Source organism: Ahaetulla prasina, chromosome 1, assembly GCF_028640845.1.
Source record: "Ahaetulla prasina isolate Xishuangbanna chromosome 1, ASM2864084v1, whole genome shotgun sequence".
Classification (NCBI taxonomy): domain Eukaryota; kingdom Metazoa; phylum Chordata; class Lepidosauria; order Squamata; family Colubridae; genus Ahaetulla; species Ahaetulla prasina.
This window is the reverse complement of record NC_080539.1, coordinates 91,733,301-91,751,475: the sequence shown is the minus strand read 5'-3', so window position 1 is coordinate 91,751,475 and position 18,175 is coordinate 91,733,301. Positions and strand designations below refer to the sequence as shown.

Below are 18,175 nucleotides of genomic sequence, written 5' to 3'. Positions count from 1 at the left end.
AGAATAACAGAACAATAGAGTTGGAAGAGACCTTGGAATCTTCTAGTCCAACCCCCTTCTCAAGCAGAAGACCCTATGCCATTCCAGACATGTAGCTGTCCAGTCTCTTCTTAAAAACCTCCAGAGACCAAGATAATAAAATTGATTAAGGAATAGGATCTTGACATCTGGGTCCTAAGTGAATTCTTTTAACATTTCCTTTCTGCCTACTGTGTATCTCGACAGATATACCATGGTTAAGTACAGCAGTAGCCATCTTGGCAAGACTGGGAATCACCATCACTTTTGAACTTGTGTATCTCGTGAATAGTGAACTGTATCCTACAGTTTTCAGGTAAGTGGCATCTACATGTTGAACAATTTTCACAAGATCGCAGAAAAAACCAGCTTTTCCTCTGAAGGCATTTTAAAAGTAAGAAATAATATTTAGCAAGAAAGTGGTTCATAGAGCTGCAGGGCAATTCTAACATCTACACATATTGAAAAGTAAAGGCTTTTTACTTTTTTGTAGTCAATATGATGTAGTTATCAAGAAATGTATAAAAGATTGGGACTCTAGAAAAGAGGAAGTTCACATGTCATGAGCTACATGCAACTGCCAATACCTTATTTGAATCTGCTTACAACATTCCCTAAATCAAAACAAATTTTCTTTAAGAGATAAGCTTATTTCTCAGCTTTTTTTTCACTTTTCCAGAAGTGGGAAAAATATTTTCCTACTTTAATGTCATTATGTTTCACCAAGCAATGTAAAAGGCCAATCCAGTATTGATTAACTAATGACACTTAAGTATAAATTTCTACTTATTACAAATTAAGATATTTAATGAAACTTATCTGGAAAGTGTCTGATCCCTCCAGCTCTGAATGCTTGGACACTTCCATACAAAGATATATGTGAAAGTGTTTGTGATCCACTATTTGTAATGGTGTGTATTAAACTTGGTGACAAAATTGGTCTTTTTTGAAAATACTACAGTCTTCTAGAACTTCTTAGTGGCCTCTATTTTGCCGTTTGTAGGAAGTCTTCCGTCATTCAGATCCTTCGAGTGCTCTAGCAGCAAGAGAAATTGTGATTTGATACCTTTGAATTTCCCTTCGTAGGAGCTTTCCTTCCTTCCTTCCTTCCTTCCTTCCTTCCTTCCTTCCTTCCTTCCTTCCTTCCTTCCTTCCTTCCTTCCTTCCTTCCTTCCCTCCCTCTTCCCTTTCTTCTACCATCCCTCCCTCCCTTTTTGTTTTAATTCCATATATTTATTTAAAAGATTTATAAAGCTGCCTATCTTATGCAATGTAACTTTGGATATCTCACAAACACAGATAATTCTCTCCCCTCCATTCCATTCTCCCCTCCATTCCAACTGTTCAGTGTAGTTGTTCACAAAATATTTCAAGAGGCTGTTTTGATCAAACATATCCTGAATGAAAAAACAACCTTTCTTCTTTTGCACTGAAAAGTCTTTTGTGAGGTATCAGATGGTAACATGTCAGCATTTTTGCAACTAGGCACTTTTCCCGATACAGTACCTCCACCCATGCTTGCCTGCCTCTATGGAGGATGGAGTGGGTAGAGGGAAGACATTTTTCTAAAGATTGCCTATAATCAGACACTAAGAGAAGATGCTGAAGCTCTGAAAGAGGGAGAGATTGCCTTGGAGATGGAATAAGACAAAGTGTTCATCAATTGGATAATGGCTCCCCAATAAGCTCTCGAGAGCTTCTGTTTTGCAAATGGAGAGCTAATATTTTCTACTCTTCTAGATATACATAGTAGAGTCAAAGACAAGTAGTTAGCAAGCAAGGGATCACATACGTCAGGGGTCCCCAACCAATCCGCTGCATGCTAACAACCAGTCCGTGCAAAGAAACGAAGCCCCATCCATGGGATTCAGGCAGCAAAAAAACCCACACCCACTCTGGTCTGTGGAAAAACTTCTCTTCACAGAACTGGTCCCTGGTGCCCAAAAAGTTGGGGGCCGCTGACATACGTGATGGATACCTTGCATGTCTATAGAAAAGTTCCTTGTATATAGAGAAAAGGAGTAAATATATTAATCTGAAACTGAAAACTACACATCGTAAGTAAGATGTTTTCTTTTCTTTTTCTTACAGAAACTTTGGTGTCTCACTATGTTCAGGAATGTGCGATATAGGGGGCACAGTAGCCCCATTTCTGCTTTACCGATTAGCAGCCATCTGGTCAGAGCTTCCTCTGATCGTCTATTGTAAGAAATTATTTCAAAATTTGCTCTCTTTTTTTTTGCCAGTTTGGAAGAAAGCTCAAGGTTGATGCCATTTCAAAATTAAAAAAAAAACACACCATACAATGTGATGAGCAAATGCACATACTGACCATTAGTGTATGCTGGTGGTGGTCAAACCAACTTTGAGACAGGGGATTTTCAACAAAAGAGGATGGGGTTGGGAAGAGATGTTTATCATTTGTACTGTACCCTGCTCAAAAATTGCACTTGTTGGTAAAATATCTTTACAAAAATGCCAACACATTAGAGTTCTGCACAGAGATAAACGGTTTGGAGGAGAAGGAGTTGCAGAAATGGCAGATAGGGATGGGATTTAATTTCTTTTGTTAAGTGGTGGCCTCCTTTCCAAAGTCACATCACAACGCACAATGGAGTTTAGGAGAATGCTTGCATAAAAAGTGAGTTTGGTACACAGGATGATCATGAGTCTACAATACAAACAGTCTTCAACGTACAAACATTCGGTTAGTGACCTTTTGAAGTTACAATGGCACTCAAAAAAAGTGACCTAGGACTGGTTTACATACAATTGTTGCAGCATCCCCGGGTCATATGATCAATTTTCAAGCATTTGTGTTTAGGACAGTTGCACTGTCCCATTTGATCACCATTTGTAACCTCCCAAACAAACTTCTTACAAACAAAATCAAGAGAGAAAGCCAGATTTGCTTAACAACTATAGAGGTTCACTTAACTGAACCTCTATAGTTCAGAATATGGTCATAACCAGTGGTGAAATCCTATTTTTTTTACTACTGGTTCTGTGGGCGTGGCTTGGTGGGTGTGGTGTGACTTGGTGGGCGTGACTTGGTGGGCATGGCAGGGGAAGGATATTGCAAAATCTCCATTCCACCCCACTCTGGGGCCAGCCAGAGGTGGCATTAGCCGGTTCTCCAAACTACTCAAAATTTACACTACTGGTTCTCCAGAACCTGTCAGAACCTGCTGGATTTCACCCCTGGTCATTACCTGAGATAAAATGCACTTAAAAAGTGCCGTGCTTAGCGATGGAAGTTTTGGGTTCAATTGTGGTTGTAAGTTGAGAACTACCTCTACTTTTTTGTCCAAGAATTTAGTTTCCTGTAGGAATATTGTGCATCCCAAAAGAGACCTGCATATTGCTGATCTCATCATGTTTATATTATACAGTCTCAGTTAAAGAAGAAAATAAACTGTTATGGACTGGAATTTATTTTTAATTGAATATCTCTGACTCTGAGGTCACTGTTTTGCAATTATAACAGATTATTATATTATTCCATAAATAAAATAATGCTATCAACTGATCCTTATGTTTCAATCCAGACTAATATATTATTCTGCACCTAAGGTGTTTGGGAAGATTCCCCCTAAGGTGTTTGGGAAGATTCCCCCATAAGTTTCTGGTTCTGAAATAATGAACCAGAAAAACTTAAATTATAGCATTCTTGCTAAGAAAACACACTTTAAAAAGTCACATCCATATTGTTGTCAAAAAAAAATATGGCATGGTTGTACCTATATAGTCACCAGGAGTTGAGCTCAGCTTGAGGAACCTGACTCTATAGAATCTTCCCAAGTATAATTCCCAATAAATATGACCCTAATAAGTTTATAATCCATCATATCTGAGGACCTCCAGATATGGAGGTGGGAAAAATTGATTTGTGGATCACCATCTATAGGACTGTGACAGGATTCCATCTCAGGTCCACCTCTTATATATACTCCATATCTGTTATAACAATGCAGTGTCAAGATATTTGGCCCAAATCCTGATTCTGATACAATTGGATAAGTTATACCTCAATTTTGAACCTATATTAGATAGAGGGAGCTCCACGTAGCTCCCATATAACACCACTCCTGCGCAGACTGCACTGGCTGCCTGTGGTCTCTCGGGTGCACTTTAAGGTTTTGGTTACTACCTTTAAAGCGCTCCATGGCTTAGGGCCTGGGTACTTACGGGACCACCTACTGTTACCTCATGCCTCCCACCGACCCGTACGCTCACACACAGAGGAACTTCTCAGGGTGCCGTCCGCCAAACAATGTCGGCTGGCGGCCCGCAGGGGAAGTTCCTTCTCTGTGGGGGCTCCTACCCTCTGGAACGAACTTCCCCTGGTTTACGCCAAATATCTGACCTTCAGACCTTTCGCCGCAAATTGAAAACGTATTCATTTACTCACGCGGGGCTGGCTTAAATTTTGTTGTATTTTAAATTTATATTTTATATTTCTAAATTTTATATGAATTTTAATGGGTTTTTAGAATTTTAAATGTTTTAAAGTTTTCGGCCAATTGTATAATAAGTTTTTTAATTTTGTTTTAATTGTATATTGTATTGTTTGGGTTTTTATTCTGGCTGTACACCGCCCTGAGTCCTTCGGGAGAAGGGCAGTATAGAAATCTAATAAATAATAATAAATAATAATATTTTAAATATATAAGATGCTGCCCCAGTGCAATATTTCATGGGATTTTAATCAGCTCATTTAGACCTTTTCTTGTGCCCTACATAAGAAAACTATTTAAATTGTAGCTGTATTTTTTCCCCCAGCACAAACAGTAGAATTACAAGAAAATTCCAGGACAAATGTCTAAAGCCTGATATATTTTTCCCTTCACTTTTTCGTAGGCATACTTTCTCTTCTCTGCGGGATTCTGGTGCTACTTTTACCCGAGACCAAGGGCCAGCCCTTACCAGAGACAGTAGAAGACGTGGAGAAAATGTTAAGGTACTGACTAAGTATCCTTACAAGAGAATATATGTATCCTTAGATATTCTTGCATGCCCTCTGGAAAATCCAGCCTTCTGATGATTAATTCCAGATTTTAAGTCTAGTTCAACAATTTTTGAGAGTCTTAGCACAAATATACACTAAATACATATGCATCTGTATGTGTGTGTATTCACATGTCCATGTATGGTTTTTTTCTTTTAACAAAAAGTTGTTGCAACTTTTGGACTAAAAGCAGCATAAGAGCAGAGGGGGTTAATTTTATTTCCCTTCCCCACCAGTATGAGTAAAATTGTCTTAGCACAGATTTAAGTTGATTATGGCATCTCTATTTTACTTTCTTCCAAGAAAATGAAAGCAGCATTTATTTTCACCTGTTACTATTCTAATTATCACAATTACCGGTATTCAAAATAGGTTAGGCTAACTATAGTAGAACAGTTTGTACTCACATTAAGCTATTGATTGTTTTTATAACATAGTAGCTAAGTCAGTGGTGAAATCTGAACCGGTTTACTACCGATTCGCTGGTTGCGCAAGAGTGCCACGCACCAAACGTGTGCTGTGCATGCACATGCGCAGTGCACATCACGCACCAATTGGAAGGTGTGGGTGCGCATGCAATGCATGCCAAAAGGAGGCATGGGGTAAGTAGAACAGCGCGTGCGGGAGAGGGTATGATCAGCTGTGGCGTGCAATCCTTTTTTTTACTTTTAAAAGCATTTTTTTACAGTTTATTCGGCCAAATAGGTTGTAAAAAAATGCTTTCAAAAGTTAAAAAAAGGCTCTGACGATCACACGCCACAGCTGTGATCATTAAAGCCTTTTTTTTCTTACTTTTTAAAAGCATTTTTACTACCTGTTCCAGAGAACCAGTAGTAAAAAAATGCCTAAAAAGTAAAAAAAAAAGTTCCGACGATCAGGTGAGCGATGCACGATCGTTGGAACTTTTTTATTACTTTTTTACTTTTTAAAGCATTTTTAACTTTAAAAAATGCTTAAAAAGTAAAAAAAAAAGTTCTGACGATCACGCGTCGCTCACCTGATTGTCGGAACTTTTTTTTTTTACATTTTTTACTACCAGTTTGGCAAACCAGTAGCCTTTTTTACTACCAGTTCAGGAGAACCGGACCAAACCGGGAGCATTTAACCTCTGAGCTAAATTCTTCTAAGCCAGAATGGCTGAGTTCACACAATATGCTAGCCAAAGCAAGCTCCATTATGCTTCATTGTGATGCTAGATAAATTGGAATTGCAATGCTATCTCCTTGATCTTAGTCTGACAACAGCGCTCCCTAATTTAGGGGAAAGGAGCATTAATGTTCATCTGCTCCTTGGTACGAGAGGAAATTCATTTTTATCTTTATTCATGAACCCAGCCTAAATTGGGCCCTCTTGAACTGCCTATTTTAAAAAATGCCAGTGCACCTTATGACGTGAGATTCAGTCTCACTTTAAAGAAATAGCATTTCTGCTAAAATCAGTCTGCCCAATAAAGATAATTGCTTATAAACTTATTTTTATTTCTTCTCTCTACAGTTTCAATGGCTTTTGTGAAAAAGACGAGCAGCAAAATTCCAGCAAAGAAGTTTAATCTTTTCTTAATATTGCAAAGCCTCATGAGCTACCCGGTTTTCAAATTCACAACCGCTGGACACTATCTTCCTGTTGGAAGAGATGAATTCAATTATGTCATAAGCCCTAAAAGAACATTTTTATAAAGTAAGCATAGAATTTTTCTATGGGGTAAATATGAACATATTTTCAAAACCTTTTGTTTCCAGATAGGGAACTATTATATGCGGCTCTCATAGAAGAGTAATCACTTTCATTAAATATTTTTGTTTTACTACAGCATCTTCTCTCCTTTCTCTTTACTAATTTGCAACACAGTTTTTTTCAAAGTATTGCCAGCTTACAAGGAATCAACCAGAAGCCATTAATTTCATTTCATTGGAATAGGATCAGAATGGAATTTTGAAAACATTGTCAAAAAAATATGTTCCTTATTTCAAAGGTACATATGAATAAAGACATTCCTACAAGAAATGTAGGAATTAACTCCGCTTCCTATGGATTCAGAAGAATAAGCACATGTGTATCACCTTTGTCCTCATAATAATGCTGTGATGTGGATAAGACTATAAAATTGTTTCTTGTTGCAGATTCAACAGTGACTTTCAAGTTGGCCTGGGGATTAGAAATTAGCTCTCTATTAGAAACATCTTTCCATGTTTATCCTCAGCACAGTTAGCATTACCAGCTGATATTAAATTGTTGGACTGTCTTGGATCAACCCAAGTTCCAGAGATTAGCCCAGCCATGGTTAGAGAGGTTAAAGCAGGGGTAAAATCTAGCAGGTTCTGGAAATTTTGAGCAGTTCGGAGAACTGGTAGTGGAAATTTTGAGTAGTTTGGAGAACCAGCATATACCACCTCTGGCCCCATAGTGGGGTTGGAATGGAGATTTTGCAATATCATTCCCCCAGGAGTGGAGATTTTGCAGTATCCTTCCCCTGCCACACCCACCAAGCCACACCACGCCCACCAAGCCACACCCACAGAATCAGTAGTATAAAAAATTGGATTTCACCACTGGGTTAAAGATGGAAAAACTACAGGTACTGTTAATATTTAGCTTAACAATAGTTCTTGATATGAATGAAGGCAAAAATATGTGTCCCAGGAAAATGTTACAGGATCCAATCTGAGTTGGTCATTGGGACCAGAGATTTAGTCTGCCAAGCTTTCAAAGTCATGCTGGAGCCCATTTTAAGGAATTTTTCTCTAGTAGAATGTATGTTAGAGCAGGAGTCTCCAATCTTGGCAATTTTAAGACTTGTGGACTTCAACTCCCAGAATTCCTCAGCCAGCAAAGCTCTGGAGTTGAAATCCACAAGCCTTAAAGTTGCCAAGGTTGGAGACCCCTGTGTTAGATGGAAGTTCCCTGAGAATGAGCTCCAGCATAAGTCCAAAAGTTCAGAAGACTAAACTTCTAGTCCCATTGACTGATATATATTCAGACTTCCTGTTTAACCAGTTAGAACATACATCCATATGTGAGGGGGCTCACCTCATCCCAGAACCTTTAATAGTGGGAAGTTGGGGAAAATGCAATTATTCTTAGAAACGCCAATTAAAAGGCATTGAGATACAAATGTGAAGTCTTTCCATTGTTTAGGAGGAATGTTGTTGTTTCTCTTAAATTGAATTGTCTACTCAGCAATCTATGCTTACCCATCATTGTTAGGTATCAGAGGGATGAACTAGATATGAGGTGAGGTACAGAAATAGGGGTTGTGGCTTTGCCATCTGTGGATGTTTTTGAGAGGCTGGATAGCTACTCTCAAGGATTTAATTGGTTTCTTGAACATTGCAATCTTTTCAGCTTCACATTCTCTGGTTGAATCAGACAGTTATCAGGCACACCTAGCAGATATGGAGGGGGAAATTTACTCTTCGCTTTTTCTTTTTTTTAAACCATCCTCCAAAGGAAATTCCTTCCTTTCATGCTTTAGATAAAAGTCCCTCTTGAAGCAATTTTTTCACACAGACATAACTAACATTGCTTGCATTATAGCTGTGTGCCAAATATAAAACCAGATTAAATCTCCACTCTGGTTTCTCTCTGAAGATAGATTTGGTGTTCAAAGCGGAAGAGAGTTTGCCTGTCGCTTTCTCCTCCCACACCCAACAACTGGTCAGAAATTATAAGATGGCTTTGCCTAGAGAAAAGCAGCCAGCTAAGCACTGTGTCTACAAGGATGTAATCTTAAATGTGTAAAAGAAAAAGAGAGTAAATTTTAGATTGCAATTTAAATGTTTTTGGATACTTTTGAACAAAATGAATATGAAAGAACTTGATTATATGGCATGTTTCACTTCTAAGGCAATGTAGACAATTGAGCGTGTATTCCAAAGAGATCCCAGCAAATCTAGATGGCCCAGACTAGGGATCTCCAAACTTGGCAACTTTTAAGACTTGTGGACTTCAACTCCCAGAATTCCCCAGCCACCGTGAAATAGTCAGAAAGGAATGTTGCACATGCATGTTCAGTTATAACTTGGAAGAACATTTCTTGGTGAATTTTTACTCACGGTCCTCATGAAACTGAATGAGCAATGCGTACAAGGCAGCATTAAGTATATAATGCCATTTGTAGAAAGAGATGAATGGTCCACTATCATAGCCATCCAACATTGCTGTATAGAAATTTTGTAGAAATCTTTCTCCACTTCATCTTAAGAAAGAGCCTTTCTTTTTGGAACCATATTGTATTCTTCTGGATACTAGGTAAGTAAATAGGTAAATAGGTAAGTAGACTAGATGACAGCTAGCTAGCTAGCTAGCTAGCTAGCTAGACAGACAGACAGACAGACAGACCTCCTATAGGTCAAAAGCCATGCTATAATAGCAAGAAGTTTCCTCCTTCGGTGGCTATTTATCCTGCCAAATGCTAGCGATTCAATTTCCTCAGATTTTCTACACACATTTTCAACTAACACAGCTGACTGTTCCACAAACTCAGGCACCTTGTAAACCAGTGTTAACCAACGAACAAAGAAAGAAAGAGTTGCTTACAGGATATCCGTGGTATTTATTTTACATTCATGGAAATTATTTCATTATATTGCGCATCAATTCTATGTATTCTTCTTTCTCTTTGTTGCTTTCGGCAAGAGGTTATTGGCAGCTCAATTTTCTCTCAGAATTTTTTCAATCCATGGAATGAAGCGAGACACTCGCACATAAACGCCAGGTTTCATGGGCCGGGCACAGCCCAGACCCCAGGAAGTGACTCCATGTAGCACATATCTTCCTTGCTCTTCACAGACCAGGGGGCCTCCACTGTCACCCTGGAACCAAGTATTTGGAAAAAAAATGAACCAGGAGCACAAGTGAAATCAACACAGCCCTAAGATGAGTTACACATCATTCTCACTGGATGACTTTTATTGCCTGACGATCTCTTACAAAGCCAATCATAAAAAGAACTTCATGAGGGTCAAACTAGACCCAAAGGGTGGATGTTATACAAATAACATGAACTGGGTGGGGGTTCTTCAATAAGAAGATATTTATTTAATTTAATTTAATTTATTTATTTAATTAATTGGTTGGTTTATACAGCCACGCGTATCAGCATATGCTTCTGGGCGGCTCACAATATTAAAACAAATAAAAGTATATACGAAGATAAAATAAACAAGAAATAAAACAAATAGTAGCCTGGAGAATCATAAAGACATGCTCAACACAGCTCGGAAACAGGCTGTGTCACACACCCCACATTCAGGATATAAAATGAATATTTTCCTCACTTGCTGTAATAATTAGAGGGAAAAACCCTCTGAAGGTGGCATTTTCACCAGGGAAAAAAATGAAACATCCTTGGGTTTATTGACAAAGCCAGCATGCCATATCTTACCTGACAGCTATCAGATACACCATCAATATTACCAGCACACAGTTCGTGGTTACTGACTCTGTTATTTAGAAATTCAGGCCGGTTACACACTTTATTCTCAATGACAGGGAAGCCGGTCTCTTTAAGTAAGCCTTCTCCACCAGTTCCTTTGAAAAGCAGAGGGGAGGGAGGAAATAATGAAAGAAAAACCCATACAGCAGTGGTTCTCAACCTTTATAGTGCTGCGACCCCTTTAATACAATTCCCCACGATGTGGTGCCTACCGTTCCTGTCCTATTGTTCCCTTTCATTATATCAAATTAATATAGTTATTGCATACTTTTACTTATATATATGTTTTTCTTTTATGATGTGTTGTTGTTTTATGTCAATGTTTACGTATACTGTTGTGACAAAATAAAATAAAATAAAAATTCCCCACGATGTGGCGACCCCAACCGTAAAATTATTTTCGTTTTGAATTTATCGCGCCTGAAGCCGTATTGGCTAGCGATCTGAACTGCTTGCGATTGCTTTGAGGACAGAGGCATTAAAGCGGAGACTCCTCCCCTATTAAGTTTATCGCGCCTGAAGCCAGATTAGGCTAGCGATTGGGATTGCAGCTGGCTTGAGAGGGAGACATCAGAGCAAAGATTTCTCTCTTTTTTTAATTCATCGCGCCTGAAGCCGAATTCGGCTAGCGATTTGAAGAGCCTGCAGCTGGCTTGTGGAGTCAACCATTGGAGCGCGATTCTTCGACTCGCAAGTATACTTCCCATATTTTCAATGTTCTTAGGCGACCCCTGACAAATCGTCATTTGACCCCCAACGGGGTCGCGACCCACAGGTTGAGAACCGCTGCCATACAGGATAAAGCAGAGAAGAAGCAACAAAAATGATTAGGGGACTGGAGCAGTGGTGGATTTCTACCAGTTCACCCCAGTTCGGCCAAACCAGTAGCAGCAGTGGTGGGAGATTCCACCCACCCTCCTGGATATCATCATGGACGCTCTGCGCATGCACAGAAGTGCTGGGCATAAGCAAAGCTCACAGTTCCAAACTGGTAGTGAAGGTAAGTGAAACACACTACTGGACTGGAGGCTAAAATATGTAAAAAACAGTTGGTGGAATTGGGCATGTCTAGTTTAAAGAAGAACATGATAGCAGTGTTCCTTCTTTGTGGGTTGCCGCAAATAAGAGGGAGTCCACCTATTCTCCAAAGCACCTGAAGGCAGGACAAGCAGCAATGAATGGAAACTAATCAAGGAGAGAAGCAACCTAGAACTAAGGAGAAATTTCCTGACAGAATAATCAATCAGTTGAACTATTTGCCTCCAGAAGTTGTAAAAACTCCAACACTGGAAAATTTTAAGAAACATTTGGACAACCATTTCCTGCCTGAGCAGGGGGGCTGGACTAGAAGACCTCCAAGGTCCCTTCTAACTGTATTATTCTGTATGATCTCTACCTTAGACCATCACTGTGATGGAATTTACCCGTCCAAGAACCATCCAGAAGCTTGAAACATCCTATTGTAATGCCATATGCCATGAATAAAAATTGTTTTTTCAAATTTCCCATACCGACTAAATTGTGTTGTGTCCAGATAATAAATATGAAAGCCTTCCTTCCTTCCTTCCTTCCTTCCTTCCTTCCTTCCTTCCTTCCTTCCTTCCTTCCTTTTCCTTCCTTCAAAGTCTCCCCAGATGTATGGAAGATAAAATCAATCAGTACAGATTCATCAGTTTTATAGCCATCAATAAAAAAGATGGGAAGGAGAAAGGAAGAAATGTGAAAACAAAATAGTGGTTACTTTGAATTTTTAACCACTTTTAGGTTACTCACCTTTTGTATCACCCCATCCTGTGACATAACATTCTGCTCCACCTACTACAACAGTGTTGGCTGAAGGCAAGCAGACTGGAATGACTTCATTGGTGATCTTTACTGGGCTGGAAGAAAAATGATATTGCCACTCTTTTCATTCTAGTCACTATTAAATTACACTAGGTGTATCTCCCACCTTTATTTTTTATTTTTTTGCAAATAACCCAAATTGGTGAACATATCTAACACAATTCCTCCTATTTTCCCCACAACAACAACCCTGTGAGGTGAGCTGACTCTCATGGCTAAAGGCAAAACTTGAACTCATGGCCTCTTGTTTTCTAGTCTTAACCATTAGACCAAACGGGCTGACAGGAATTGCTGGTATGTTAGTCACTGGATATTTTTTTAAGTAATACATTCCTAGGAGGCTGAAGTTTACATATTGTGAAGTCAGCTTACTCGCCAGTTCCTTAAGCACATGAAACTTCAGAATTTGATCTCTAAAATGAATATAAACATAAACATTTACATAAAGCAGTAGCTATTATTGAGCATTGTATGGTATGTGACAACATATCGTATATCTCCCTGTTTCAGCCAGTCTGTTCTTCAAGTCAAACAACTCTTGCTACTGAAAGAACAACTCTTGCCACTTTCTGAAAGATAGCAGTTAAGTCATATAGCAGTTAAGCACTCCATAATTAACCTTGAGTCATCCTACATATAAGCACTGTCTCCAGGAGATAATCTTTGATATAATCGAATTGAATCTTAATGTTGTATGAATAAAGAATTAGAAACCATTAATTAGCTTCAACATCATTGTAGCCTCTAGAGTGGCGTTTCTCAACCTTGGCAACTTTAAGATGGGTAGACTTCAACTCCCAGAATTTCCCAGCCAGGAAACACTGCTCTACTGTGTCTTTTGTGAAGTCAACCTGCCTTCATGCTATTTCACATTGTCGGCTATTTTCCAGCGAAACAATCACAAATATCTCAAGTGGGTCTTCTCAAGTGAGCTGAAAAAATCCTGGGTTTTGAAATAAGATTACAGGTAGTCCTTGATTTGTGGCCACAACTGAGTCCAAACTGTCTAAGTAAGACAGTTGTTAAGTGAGTTTTGCCCCATTTTACGACCTTTCTTGCTACAGTTGTTAAGTGAATCTGGCTTCCCCATTGACTTTGTTTGTCAAAAGGTCACAAAAGATGATCACAAGATTCTGGGACATTGCAATTGTCATAAACAGGAGTCAATTTCCAAGCGTCTGAATTTTGATCTCGTGACCATGGGGATGCCACAATTGCTGTGAGGGTGAAAAATGGTTATAAGTCACTTTTTTTTCCAGTACCATTGTGAATTTGAACAGTCATTAAACAAACTCTTGTAAGTAGAGGATTTCCTGTATTTACACTTCTCTGGAAGCAAAGGAGCAGGAAGGTATATCAAAGTTAGGGGGTGGTTGGAGAGAAAGAAAAAGAAAAATTATGGAAACTCCCCAAATTTAATCTGGAATCTACCCAAAGACAAAATTTTCAGGAAGTGTATTATCTATTCCAGAGTGAATTTATTCTCTAAAGCAATGTTTCTCAAAGTTGTCAATTTTAAGATGTGTGGACTTCAACTCCCAAAATTCTGGGAATGATAAGTGGGAGTTGAAATCCACACATAAGTTACCAAGTTTGAGAAGCGCTACTTTAAGAGGAATTGGGAACAGATAACCAAGAACTGGAGAAACATTCATTTTGTGGAAGGAGTGCTATGCATCCCATCTTGAGCTCCTGGAAGAAAGGAAGGACCTAAATCTAAGAAACAACTAATAAAAATAAGTCACCTGGTAGAAAACTCTTTGTTTTTATTTTTAGTGGATCTAAACTTAAGTATTGTGCAATAAAAGCTCTAAATATGCTGCTGTTGTAGATTACTTCAGTGGTGGGATTCAGCCAGTTCGCACCTATTCAGAAAAACCAGTTGTTAACTTTCTAAGCAGTTCGGAGAACTGGTTGTTGGAAGAAATCTTATTTTGTTTTTTTCCACTTTACAGAGCTAAGCCTGTAAGGAAGGCAGGAAGGAAACATTCTGGTGCTGTTTCTAGCCTAATCTTTATTGCCCTGCTTACATAAACTGCCTCTCTGGTTAACCCTTATTACATTGTAACAGATAAGGTGAAGCGCCCATCAACGTAACATTGAGTTGGCCACGCCCACACAGTCACATGACTACCGAGCCACACCTACCCACCTGGTCATTAGGGCAGAGAACCGGTTGTTAAATTATTTGAATCCCACCCTATATATTTATTGCCAAAGCCAAATTTAAAGTCAATGTTCTTCCTTCTAAATTGTATGCAAGCCAATCTGTGTCAATTAAAAAAAAGAACAATATGACTATTCTTCCATGCCAGAAACTTATCTCAGTTGCAATGATTTTGTCCATAAGAACAATGCAACCCCCTAAAAACAGAGGCACGGTGTGCATCAATAAATTTGGACACTACTTCAGATGAGCATTGTACCATAATCAAACTGGATCAATTCAAATGTCATTTTAGAAGTGTTACTATATTCACAACAAGGAGTTTTGGAATGGAGGGTAGAGAGAGAGAGTATTAAAGATAAATATTGTCACCCAAAGGTTACCTGCTTAATTTCAGCAAGGCAATGTCTGCCCGATGTGGTTCTCTGAATATTTTCTGAACGTTGCGATGTTGGGTGGATGGTTCTGAACCTTCCTCTGTGTGCAGGCCGAGCGACACTTTGTAAAAACTAGGATTTGATGACCTACAAAAGACAAATTTCCTAGGTGAGAATATCTTCATAAATCCACAATTTAGGTAGATAAGAAGGCAATTTATTTATTTATTTATTTATTTATTTATTTATTTACTTATTTATTTATTTATTTATTTATTTATTTATTTATTTATTTATTTATTTATTTATTTATTTATTTATTTATTTATTTATTTATTATTTAGATTTTTATACCGCCCTTCTCCCGAAGGACTCAGGGCGGTGTACAGTCAGAATAAAAACAGTACAATATACAAATTAAGACAAAAGTTAAAATAACATATTCTATAAATGGCCGAAAATTTAAAACCGTCAAATTTGACCCATAAAATTCATAAAAATACCCCAATTACAATTATTAAAATTCAAAAAGTTTAAAAATTAAGCCAGTCCCAGTTGGATAAACAAGTGCATTTTCAATTCACGGCGAAAGGTCCGAAGGTGAGGTAATTCAGTGAGAATTTCTGAAGACTGGAACCATAGGTGGACCTCCATTATGGAAGTCTGCAGGGAGGACAAATAGGGCCAGGCTAGCTCTGAGAATTATGTGTGTGGGGGGGAATGTGCTATATTTAACAAGCTAAACAACTAGAAATCACTGTTTCAGTAGGAACATTTGGGGGAATTATGGAAAACCAGAATATCAAATATAAAGCATCAGATGCCAATGGTTATTTAATTATATTCACTTATTAACTGACACTAATTGCTGTTAATCTACAATCTATACATCATTGGTTGGAGCTATTTGTTCTTTACGAGAAACAAAGGAAGCTGAAACACCAAACCATACCTGTCAATGACTACTTCAGCTCCAACAACAACAATACACGAGCAAATAATAGATACAAACTCAAGGTAAACCGCTCCAAACTTGATTGCAGAAAATATAATTTCAGTAACAGAGTGGCCAATGCCTGGAATGCACTATCTGACTCTCTAGTTTCTTCCCCAAACCCCCAAAACTTTAACCTTAGACTGTCTACTGTTGACCTCACCCCACTCCTAAGAGGTCTGTAAGGGGCACGCATAAGAGCACCAGGATGCCTACCATTCCTGTCCTAATATTACTTTTTTACTTTTATTTTATTTATTTTGTCACACAGTAAATATAAGCATAAGCATGAAATAACTGTACAATATATGAGCATATATATATATATATATATAAGCATGAGTATGTAATATCCATATTAATTGGATATAATGAAAGGAAGCAATAGGACAGGAACGGTAGGCACGCTTGTGCTCTTACTTACTCTTTTATGTTTATACTTTTACCTGTTGACAATAAATAAATAAATAAAACTGTTCCATACTATACAGCTCACTATTACCACTGTGCCACTTAGCAAGTGGTTTCCAAGGCTTTAGATGCAGGTCCTTATCAGCCCTGGACAGAAATGCCAATTAAGTACTGACTCTGGCTGTTTCTGTATCCAATGCGGGATCTTCTCATCCTGGAGCTACAGCCTTTTTCCATGTGGGGGCTGTGGGGGCTCCGACCCTGTGGAACGAACTTCCCCTCAGACTTTGACAACTACCTGACCTTAGGACCTTTCGCCGCGAACTTAAAACTTATTTATTTCGTATGGCTGGACTAGCTTGATTTTTACCTTTAAATTTTAATTGAATTTGATGGGTTTTTAAAGTTTTGTAATTTTATGGGGGTGTATGTTATTTTAATATTTGGGCAAATTTAAATTAGTTTTTTAAGGGATGTTTTAACTATTGTGTATATCTGTATTTTATCTGCCTGTTCACCGCCCTGAGTCCTTCGGGAGAAGGGCGGTATACAAATTAAAATATTCATTCATTCATTCATTCATTCATATTCATTCCATGTGCAATTACTCAGACACAGTAGCTGAGAAAGAGAAAATGTACGAGGGGTCCTTGGTGTTCTCTGAGTTTCTGGACGTTTCATTACCCAAACATCTTCACTGCTAGTAAAGAGTGAGGTTTGCTCTCAGTTTATATTCTAGTGGCTTGCCCTGTCAGTGTGGGTGGGGGTATTCTTGAAGCTTTTCTGATTGGCTTGTTTACTGTTAGCAATAGTGGTGAATTACCTGTAGCTCAGGTGTAGGATAAAGTGAAAGTTTGTTCTCTGAGCTTGCAGGTTGGTTTCCGAACTTTTCATTACCTGTTTTTGTTTACTGTTTACATTTGTTTACATTGCTTACATTTTTGTTTACTGTTAGCTGTTTTGGCAATTCCTTGATTGGGGTATTGTTTATTTCTTGTTGATCTTTGTGTTAATCTATGCTCATCTGAGTACTGACTGCTGGTGGGAAGGTGTTTTTGGTCTTTTTGTTCCCTTTTTGGCTAGTTGATTGTCTCTTTTGCATAGTATATAGATATGTATATGTTTGTGTCTATACCAGGACTGAAATCCAGCAGGTTCTGACATGTTCTGGAGAACTGGTAGGGGAAATTTTGAACAGTTCGGAGAACCGGTAGTAGAAATTTTGAGTGGTTCAGAGAACTGGCAAATACCACCTCTGGCTGGCCCCAGAGTGGGGTGGGAATGGAGATTTTGCAATATCCTTCCCCCAGGAGTGGGGAGGGAATGTGGATTTTGCAGTATCCTTCCCCTGGAGTGGGGTGGGAATAGAGATTTTGCAGTATCCTTCCCCTGGAGTGGGGTGGGAATAGAGATTTTGCAATATCCTTCCCCCAGGAGTGGGGAAGGAATGGGATTTTGCTGTATCATTCCCCGCCACGCCCACCAAGTCACGCCCACCAAGCCACACCACGCCCACCAAGACATGCCCACAGAACCAGTAGTAAAAAAAACTGGATTTCACCACTGGTCTATACGTCTATTCTAGAGTCGTCTCCTTTGACATCAGGTTCTTCTGGGACCCCAGTTGATAGGTATGCCAGGCCACAACAGAGATGTTTACACACATCCCAAAGCCAGATCCAAAGAAATCATACTATGGTTTGGAACAATCTATAAACCAAGCCACAATCTGTGATCTATAAGGAGGCCTTGCTGTCAATTGGTCATGTCCAATGGAAAGCTTTCCAATTTTGTTAACAGTATATTAATTCTCAAATATTACACATTGCTTTTTTTTTATTTCTGGTCTCAAATAGACACAGGAACCTCTAACTCTTTGCTGCTAACTGATGATCATCTGAATTTCTGCAGCCCAGATACA

The 18,175-nt window shown here is 38.7% G+C and overlaps 2 protein-coding genes across 2 annotated transcripts in view; one reads left to right on the top strand and one right to left on the bottom strand.

The window, feature by feature from the left end:
* Positions 1 to 6,930, top strand: part of SLC22A3 (solute carrier family 22 member 3) — a 31,959-nt gene extending 25,029 nt beyond the window's left edge. The window contains exons 8-11 of the mRNA XM_058168269.1: positions 226 to 334; positions 2,110 to 2,222; positions 4,879 to 4,978; positions 6,521 to 6,930. Coding sequence (XP_058024252.1) covers positions 226 to 334; positions 2,110 to 2,222; positions 4,879 to 4,978; positions 6,521 to 6,575 — 377 coding nt within the window. The 3' untranslated portion in view covers positions 6,576 to 6,930. The remainder of the gene's footprint in view (positions 1 to 225; positions 335 to 2,109; positions 2,223 to 4,878; positions 4,979 to 6,520) is intronic.
* A 2,745-nt stretch (positions 6,931 to 9,675) lies between these two features.
* Positions 9,676 to 18,175, bottom strand: part of PLG (plasminogen) — a 41,097-nt gene continuing 32,597 nt past the window's right edge. The window contains exons 16-19 of the mRNA XM_058168257.1: positions 14,856 to 14,996; positions 12,234 to 12,340; positions 10,410 to 10,555; positions 9,676 to 9,837 (exon numbers count right to left, since the gene is read on the bottom strand). Of these exons, the coding sequence (XP_058024240.1) occupies positions 9,676 to 9,837; positions 10,410 to 10,555; positions 12,234 to 12,340; positions 14,856 to 14,996 (556 nt within the window). The remainder of the gene's footprint in view (positions 9,838 to 10,409; positions 10,556 to 12,233; positions 12,341 to 14,855; positions 14,997 to 18,175) is intronic.